The sequence below is a fragment of the Neoarius graeffei genome, chromosome 17 (assembly GCF_027579695.1).
Source record: "Neoarius graeffei isolate fNeoGra1 chromosome 17, fNeoGra1.pri, whole genome shotgun sequence".
Taxonomy (NCBI): Eukaryota; Metazoa; Chordata; class Actinopteri; order Siluriformes; family Ariidae; genus Neoarius; species Neoarius graeffei.
The window spans coordinates 35504635-35514361 of NC_083585.1; the positions used below are offsets into that span (position 1 = coordinate 35504635).

The following is a 9727-nucleotide window of genomic DNA, read 5'->3' on the forward strand; positions in this document are numbered from 1 at the left end:
TAACCAGGAAAGTTTGCGATTCCTGTCAATTCATCAAAATAGTAAATGCAGACATTTCTCAGCTAATGATTCCCATGCTGCTCAGTCGCAAATGTCGTGAGTGGCGAAAACCGGGACATATCCGTGTCCCGACAGACTTTTGTCGGGACTCGGGACACACAGCCCCAAATCGGGACTGTCCCGGTAAAACCGGGACGTCTGGTCACCCTAAGCTACTGAATAGTGCTAAGGTAGGCTACCTCTCAAAACATTTTTGAAAATCTCTGCCTAAAGACTGTTAACCAATTCAAAACTATATTGAATGGCAATTGTGCACATGAGCTGTAGGTGCTCAGGGGAAAAGGGGAGACAGTAAGACAAAAGGAGTGAACCATAATTACATTCAAAATGCAGGATTTAGAGAAATAGTGACTTTCTCTGTGGCTGTTCAAGGGGAAACAGCATGGAGTATGTGTACACACACACACACACACACACACACACATACCAATCAACCATAACATTATGACCACTGACAGGTGAATTGAATTACATTGATTATCTCATTACAGTGGCACCTGTCAAGGGGTGGGATATATTAGGCAGCAAGAAAACAGTCAGTTCTTGAAGTTGATATGTTGGAAGCAGGGAAAATGGGCAAGCGTAAGGATCTGAGCGACTTTGACATGGGCCAGATTGTGATGGCTAGATGACTGGGTCTGAGTATCTCCAAAATGTCACATCTTGTGGAGTATTCCCGGTATGCAATGGTTAGTACCTACCAAAAGTAGTCCAAGGAAGGACAACCTGTTGACTAGCAACAGGGTTGGGGTGTGAAAGACTCAGTGATTCGCATGGGGCACAAAGGATAGCCCATATGGTCCAATCTTACAGAAGAGCTACTGTAGCACAAACTGACGAAGAAGTAAATCCTGACACTTTTCTGTTTTAGCCAGCATTAACTTTTTTGCAGTAACTACCAAGTCATAAGCATTTTGTATAAAAGTATAAAACTTAATTCATCTATAGATCTGCGTTGTATTCATCACTGGGATTACTTGCAACGTTGGTCATTTGCCAAAGACACTGATAAAAGTGGTTCCAGATCACATCCCCCTTGGCAAACTCTGTCTTTGGGGAGACGTCCCACTTGTTCATTTGTAAACAGCAAATGCCTCACTTAAAAATAACTGTGTATATATAAGCTAGAGAATCAGAGTTTTACTAAAGGATAGATAATATAATTCCTAATCAGTGACCATGCCGTGAAACTTTGCAGAGACATTTGGACAAGAAGTTGTAAACCATTCAGAGGTTTCTTATTTCAATTTATTTTTCAGGGAATTATGTTTATAGGACTTTTTTTAAAGCTTGCTGTCTGTTTTTGTCTCCATAAACTAAAACAGAATTATGGAAAATTCCTCGAGAGTGTTCATGTTTGTGCTTCATGGCTTGAATGATACACGGACAAACAAACATATTTACTTTGCATTTGGTCTAATTGTCTATAGTGTGACTCTGTTTATAAATTTGATACTAGCTATTACAGTCATTTTTGACAAAACACTTCATGAACCCATGTTTATATTTATATGCAATTTGTTTGTTAATGGAATACTTGGGGCTTCCGCTTTCTATCCAAAGATCCTTGCTGACCTTTTATCAGAATATCATGTTATCTCCTATATAGGGTGCATCTCACAATCTTACATAATTTATTCTTATGTTTTCTGTGAATACACATGTTTAACAGTCATGTCATATGACAGATACATATCCATTTGTAAGCCTTTGGAGTACCATTCTATTATGACATTTCAGAAAGGTTTGAAATTATTGATTTTTACTTGGCTCTGCTCCATACTAGAATCCTCTGTTGGGCTTTTGTTGATTGCCCGGCTCCCATTATGTGGTAATGTCATTGACAAGCTTTACTGTTCTAACTGGGAAATTGTTAAGCTGTCTTGCATAGATGTGACTTTGAACAATGTATATGGGTATTTTCTAATGTTCTCTCATATAGCTCAAGCTGTATTCATCATTGTGTCATATATCTGCATTATCAAAGCTTCTTTAAGGTCCAAGACACAATGGGCAAAATTCATGCAGACATGCCTTCCCCATTTAATAGCACTCACAAATTTCACTATAGCCCTGCTCTTTGATGTCATGTATGCTCGTTATGGCAAAAGTCAAGGATTGCAAGCTATACGCAACATCTTAGGTATTGAGTTTCTTGTTGTGCCTCCTCTACTGAACCCAATAATATATGGATTTAAACTAAACCAGATAAGACAGGGGCTTCTAAAAATGTACTGGCATAGACGTAAAGCTTTGCAGCACAGTTGATGTGTGTGATGGCCTGGGAAAACCCTTCAAATGGTTTAATATAAGATTATTTTATATTAGGGGTGAGCGACCCAACAATCTTATGTTAGGAATGATCTTAATTTGGCATATGATCTGGCTTTCAGTGGAATTATACAGATCGAGTCATTACACACAGACAGCAACGTTTGTGATGACTATTAAATGGGGAAGCCCACTATTAAATGGACAGAGACAGAGAGAGAGAGAGGCCTCTGCTCCAGATTTCAGCACAGCCAAGCCCTTCGCCCCATCACCCAGTTTTGAAAATGTCACCGCCCTGCTGCCCAGCTTCAGCAAAGACAAGAACGTTGCTCAGACAAAGCCAATGCCTGTCCCTGAGCCCATGTCCAAGTCACATAAAAGGACACTGCACATACCTAGACTTTGCAAAGTATTGCGTTGTTGATAACCATTACCCAGCCTTTGTATTCGTATTGTCTTCCTGGTTCCTTGACTCTCATACTGTGTTTTGTTTCTGTTCTTGTTTAGCCCAATTTAATCTGTTTATGCCTCGCCTGACCCTTAGCCTGTTCACCGTTATTAATTCAGCCTGCAATTTTTGACTTTATGCCTGTTTATTGCTTCTTTTCTAATAAAAACTCTCTTCCTACAAATATACTGTACCTACCTCCAATCAACCTGCGTTCCCTGACAACTGTTTCAAGTTTCAAAATCTTTACATTGAATGGTTAATGAATGTGTACACTACCAATCTGAAATTGGGATTCACATAATTTTGTTTAGGGGCGGCACGGTGGTGTAGTGGTTAGCGCTGTCGCCTCACAGCAAGAAGGTCCTGGGTTCGAGCCCCGGGGCCGGCGAGGGCCTTTCTGTGTGGAGTTTGCATGTTCTCCCCGTGTCCGCGTGGGTTTCCTCCGGGTGCTCCGGTTTCCCCCACAGTCCAAAGACATGCAGGTTAGGTTAACTGGTGACTCTAAATTGACCGTAGGTGTGAATGTGAGTGTGAATGGTTGTCTGTGTCTATGTGTCAGCCCTGTGATGACCTGGCGACTTGTCCAGGGTGTACCCCGCCTTTCGCCCATAGTCAGCTGGGATAGGCTCCAGCTTGCCTGCGACCCTGTAGAAGGATAAAGCGGCTAGAGATAATGAGATGAGATGAGATAATTTTGTTTATTCCTGTACCTTTTATTACAATTTAGGTGTTTAATCTTTTTGAACTACAATTTTAGTTTGAACTTCAGATTATTGCTCCAAATCATATCAAATCTGCTTTTTAGACTGTATTTAAATGTAGCTAATGCATTCATTGTAAATGCCATAAATAGATGAACACGTCCACAGAAGCTTCATTTGTACAGAAATTTGTGAAACATATTCATAACATCTTGCATGTGCGTTACATGATCAGTTGTCTCTCTTTCTTACTCAGGAAATCTATCTAGCTGTTAGTCTAAATAATCTTTTGATAAAATGCAAAAATACAAGCTTTTCAGCTACTGAATAGTGCTATAGTAGGCTACCTCTCAAGCTGTTTTTGAAAAGCTCTGCCTACAGGCTGTTAACCAGTTCAAAACTATATTGAATGGCAATTTTGCACACGAGCTGTAGGTGCTCAGGAGAAAAGGGGAGACAGTAAGACAAAAGGAGTGAACCGTAATTACATTCAAAATGCAGGATTTAGAGAAATAGTGACTTTCTCTATGGCTGCTCAAGTGGAAACAGCAATGGAGTATGTACACACAGTCACAGTGTCTGTCTGATAAAAGTGTGTGCTAGGTTTTGCCAGTCTCTTTCAGCACCTCCTAACAAGATAGGTCCAGAAAGAGAACCTTTTTGCATATGCTTGTAGAACTAAACCCTTTGATGAATGAAGTAAAGAAAGAGAGATAGAAACTTTGATACAGCATAGAATACATACAATTCTGCATAGAAAAGTGCATCATAATAAAAGACACAAGAAACATCGTCAAAAAATATATCAGGGAAAAATTAATCAGGGCAGCACGGTGGTGTAGTGGTTAGCGCTGTCGCCTCACAGCAAGAAGGTCCGGGTTCGAGCCCCGTGGCTGGCGAGGGCCTTTCTGTGCGGAGTTTGCATGCTCTCCCCGTGTCCACGTGGGTTTCCTCCGGGTGCTCCGGTTTCCCCCACAGTCCAAAGACATGCAGGTTAGGCTAACTGGTGACTCTAAATTGACCATAGGTATGAATGGTTGTCTGTGTCTATGTGTCAGCCCTGTGATGACCTGGCGATTTGTCCAGGGTGTACCCTGCCTTTCGCCCATAGTCAGCTGGCATAGGCTCCAGCTTGCCTGCGACCCTGTAGAAGGATAAAGCGGCTAGAGATAATGAGATGAATGAATGAAAAATTAATCAGTGATAATATGCATATATATACACACACGTGTGTGTGTATATATTACACATACATTACATTAATTACAGTGGTGCTTGAAAGTTTGTGAACCCTTTAGAATTTTCTATATTTCTGCATAAATATGACCTAAAACATCATCGGATTTTCACACAAGTCCTAAAGGTAGATAAAGAGAACCCAGTTAATCAAATGAGACAAAAATATTATACTTGGTCATTTATTTACTGAGGAAAATGATCCAATATTACATATCTGTGAGTGGCAAAAGTAAGTGAACCTCTAGGATTAGCAGTTAATTTGAAGGTGAAATTAGAGTCAGGTGTTTTCAATCAATGGGATGACAATCAGGTGTGAGTGGGCACCCTGTTTTATTTAAAGAACAAGGATCTATCAAAGTCTCATCTTCACAACACATGTTTGTGGAAGTGTATCATGGCACGAACAAAGGAGATTTCTGAGGACCTCAGAAAAAGTGTTGCTGATGCTCATCAGGCTGGAAAACATTACAAAACCATCTCTAAAGAGTTTGGACTCCACCAATCCACAGACAGACAGACTGTGTACAAATGGAGGAAACTCAAGACCATTGTTACCCTCCCCAGGAGTGGGCGACCAACAAAGATCACTCCAAGAGCAAGGCGTGTAATAGTCGGCGAGGTCACAAAGGACCCCAGGGTAACTTCTAAGCAACTGAAGGCCTCTCTCACATTGGCTAATGTTAATGTTCATGAGTCCACCATCAGGAAAACACTGAACAACAATGGTGTGCATGGCAGGGCTGCAAGGAGAAAGGCACTGCTCTCCAAAAAGAACATTGCTGCTTGTCTACAGTCTGCTAAAGATCATGTGGACAAGCCAGAAGGCTATTGGACAAATGTTTTGTGGACGGATGAGACCAAAATAGAACTTTTTGGTTTAAATGAGAAGCGTTATGTTTGGAGAAAGGAAAACACTGCATTCCAGCATAAGAACCTTATCCCATCTGTGAAACATGGTGGTGACAGTTTCATGGTTTGGGCCTGTTTTGCTGCATCTGGGCCAGGATGGCTTGCCATCATTGATGGAACAATGAATTCTGAATTATACCAGCGAATTCTAAAGGAAAATGTCAGGACATCTGTCCATGAACTGAATCTCAAGAGAAGGTGGGCCATGCAGCAAGACAACGGCCCTAAGCACACAAGTCGTTCTACCAAAGAATGGTTAAAGAAGAATAAAGTTAATGTTTTGGAATGGCCAAGTCAAAGTCCTGACTTTAATCCAATCAAAATGTTGTGGAAGGACCTGAAGTGAGTAGTTCATGTGAGGAAACCCACCAACATCCCAGAGTTGAAGCTGTTCTGTATGGAGGAATGGGCTAAAATTCCTCCAAGCCGGTGTGCAGGACTGATCAACAGTTACCGCAAACATTTAGTTACAGTTATTGCTGCACAAGGGGGTCACACCAGATACTGAAAGCAAAGGTTCACATACTTTTGCCACTCACAGATATGTAATATTGGATCATTTTCTTCAATAAATAAATGAGCAAGTATAATATTTCTGTCTCATTTGTTTCACTGGGTTCTCTTTCTCTACTTTTAGGACTTGTGTGAAAATCCAATGATGTTTTAGGTCATATTTATGCAGAAATATAGAAAATTCTAAAGGGTTCACAAACTTTCAAGCAGCACTGTACATTAATGGTGTTTAGCAGACGTTCTTATCCAGAGCAACATACAACATACCCAGAGCAGCCTGGAGAGCGGTTGGGGGTTAGGTACCTTGCTCAAGGGTGCGTCAGCCATTCCATGCAAAAATGCAACATGGAGTATGTACACACACGCACACCCACACACTGATCAGCCATAGCATTATAACCACTGACAGGTGAATTGAATTACATTGATTATCTCATTACAATGGCACCTGTCAAGGGGTGGGACATATTAGGCAGCAAGAGAACAGTCAGTTCTTGAAGTTGATGTGTTGGAAGCAGGAAAAATGGGCAAACGTAAAGACCTGAGCGACTTTGACATGGGTCAAATTGTGATGACTAGATGACTGGGTCTGAGCATCTCCAAAATGGCACATCTTGTGGGGTGTTCCCAGTATGAAATGGTTAGTACCTACCAAAAGTGGTCCAAGGAAGGACAACCCATGGACGGCAACAGGGTCAGGGGTGTCAAAGACTCATTGATTCGCATGGGGCACAAAGGATAGCCCATATGGTCCAATCCCACAGAAGAACTACTGTAGCACAAACTGCTGAAGAAGTAAATCCTGACACTTTTCTGTTTTAGCCTGCATTAACTTTTTTTTGCAGTAACTACCAAGTCACGAGCATTTTGTATAAAAGTATAAAACTGAATTCATCTATAGATCAGCATTGTATTCATCACTGGGATTACTTGCAACGTTGGTCATTTGCCAAAGACACTGATAAAAGTGGTTCCAGATCACATCCCCCTTGGCAAACTCTGTCTTTGGGGAGACGTCCCACTTGTTCATTTGTAAACAGCAAATGCCTCACTTAAAAATAACTGTGTATATATAAGCTAGAGAATCAGTTTTACTAAAGGATAGATAATATAATTCCTAATCAGTGACCATGCCGTGAAGCTTTGCAGAGACATTTGGACAAGAAGTTGTAAACCATTCAAAGGTTTCTTGTTTCAATTCATTTTCCAGGGAATTATGTTTATAGGACATTTTAAAAGCGTGCTATCTGTTTTTGTCTCCATAAACTAAAACAGAATTATGGAAAATTCCTCGAGAGTGTTCATGTTTGTGCTTCATGGCTTGAATGATACAAGGACAAACAAACATATTTACTTTGCATTTGGTCTAATTGTCTATAGTATGACTCTGTTTATAAATTTGATACTAGCTATTACAGTCATTTTTGACAAAACACTTCATGAACCCATGTTTATATTTATATGCAATTTGTTTGTTAATGGAATACTTGGGGCTTCCGCTTTCTATCCAAAGATCCTTGCTGACCTTTTATCAGAATATCATGTTATCTCCTATATAGGGTGCATCTCACAATCTTACATAATTTATTCTTATGTTTTCTGTGAATACACATGTTTAACAGTCATGTCATATGACAGATACATATCCATTTGTAAGCCTTTGGAGTACCATTCTATTATGACACTTCAGAAAGGTTTGAAATTATTGATTTTTACTTGGCTCTGCTCCATACTAGAATCCTCTGTTGGGCATTTGTTCACTGCCCAGCTCCCATTATGTGGTAATGTCATTGACAAGCTTTACTGTTCTAACTGGGAAATTGTTAAGCTGTCTTGCATAGATGTGACTGTGAACAATGTATATGGGTATTTTCTAATGTTCTCTCATATAGCTCAAGCTGTATTCATCATTGTGTCATATATCTGCATTATCAAAGCTTCTTTAAGGTCCAAGACACAATGGGCAAAATTCATGCAGACATGCCTTCCCCATTTAATAACACTCACAAATTTCACTATAGCCCTGCTCTTTGATGTCATGTATGCTCGTTATGGCAAAAGCCAAGGATTGCAAGCTGTACGCAACATCTTAGGTCTTGAGTTTCTTGTTGTGCCTCCTCTACTAAACCCAATAATATATGGATTTAAACTAAGCCAGATCAGACAGGGCCTTCTAAAAATGTACCGGCATAGACATAAAGCTTTGCAGCACAGCTGATGTGTGAGACGGCCTGGGAAAACCCTTCAAATGGTTTAAAAAATATATATATTTCATATTGGGGTGGGCGATCTAATGATCTTATGTTGGGAATGATCTTAATTTGGCATATGATCTGGCTTTCAGAGGAATCATACAGATTGCATCAATACACACAGACAGCAAGGTTTGTGATTACTATTAAATAGGGATGCCATGTCTGCATGAGCAAGCAAAAATCTATTCTGTGCTCACTCAACTCTGCTTGCATGCACGCTCAATCTGTGCTCTGGGCACCTGTGCATTCGTTTTGTCTCTCGTCTTTTTTAACACCAAAAGAGGGTTTGCGCATGCCATGTACTGTTTGGGGAAGGCATCCATTTAATAGCACTCACAAATTTCACTATAGCCCTGCTCTTTGATGTCATGTATGCTCGTTATGGCAAAAGTCAAGGATTGCAAGCTATACGCAACATCTTAGGTCTTGAGTTTCTTGTTGTGCCTCCTCTACTGAACCCAATAATATATGGATTTAAACTAAACCAGATAAGACAGGGGCTTCTAAAAATGTACCAGCATAGACGTAAAGCTTTGCAGCACAGTTGATGTGTGTGATGGCACCTGGGAAAACCCTTCAAATGGTTTAATATAAGATTATATATCACTAGTACATCTCAAAAAATTAGAATACCATGAAAAAGTTCCTTTTTTCCATAATTTAATTCAAAAAGGTAAACTTTCATATCTTCTATATTCATTACATGTAAAGTGAAATATTTAAAGCCTTTTTTGTTTTAATTTTGATGATTATGGCTTATAGCTCATGAAAATGAGAAATCCAATATCTCAAATTATTAGAATATTCCCTAAGATCAATCAAAAAAAGGATTTACAATACAGAAATGTCCAACTTCTGAAAAGTATATTCATTTATACACTCAATACTTGGTTGGGGCTCCTTTACCATGAATTACTGTATCAATGCGGTGTGGCATGGAAGTGATCAGTCTGTGGCACTGCTGAGGTGTTATTGAAGCCCAGGTTGCTTTGATAGTGGCCTTCAGCGTATCTGTATTTTTGGGTCGGGTGTTTCTCATCTTCCTCTTGACAATACCCCATAGATTCTCTATGGGGTTCAGGTCAGGCGAGTTGGCTGGCCAATCAAACACAGTAATATCATGGTCAGCAAACCATTTGGTAGTAGTTTTGGCACTGTGGGTAGGTGCTAAGTCCTGCTGGAAAAGGAAATCAGCATCTCCAAAAAGCTCGTCAGCAGATGGAAGCATGAAGTGCTCTAAAATCTCCTGGTAGATGGCTGTGTTGACTTTGGACTTGATAAAATACAGTGGACCAACACCAGCAGATGACATGGCACCCCAAATCATC

General features: G+C 40.1%; 2 protein-coding genes across 2 annotated transcripts; both read left to right on the forward strand.

Moving 5' to 3' along the window:
- Positions 1 to 1389: 1389 nt before the first annotated feature.
- LOC132864692 (olfactory receptor 4E2-like) lies at positions 1390 to 2328 on the forward strand. The gene has a single exon (XM_060898106.1). It carries the CDS (start codon positions 1390 to 1392, stop codon positions 2326 to 2328), a length of 939 nt encoding a protein of 312 aa, XP_060754089.1.
- A 5095-nt stretch (positions 2329 to 7423) lies between these two features.
- LOC132864693 (olfactory receptor 4S1-like) lies at positions 7424 to 8362 on the forward strand. Its single transcript, XM_060898107.1, has one exon. It carries the CDS (start codon positions 7424 to 7426, stop codon positions 8360 to 8362), a length of 939 nt encoding a protein of 312 aa, XP_060754090.1.
- Positions 8363 to 9727: the final 1365 nt, after the last annotated feature.

Excerpts from the sequence above, each read along its gene's own strand:
- LOC132864692 (XM_060898106.1), top strand. The coding sequence starts at position 1,390 with ATGGAAAATTCCTCGAGAGTGTTCATGTTTGTGCTTCATGGCTTGAAT.
- LOC132864693 (XM_060898107.1), top strand. The coding sequence starts at position 7,424 with ATGGAAAATTCCTCGAGAGTGTTCATGTTTGTGCTTCATGGCTTGAAT.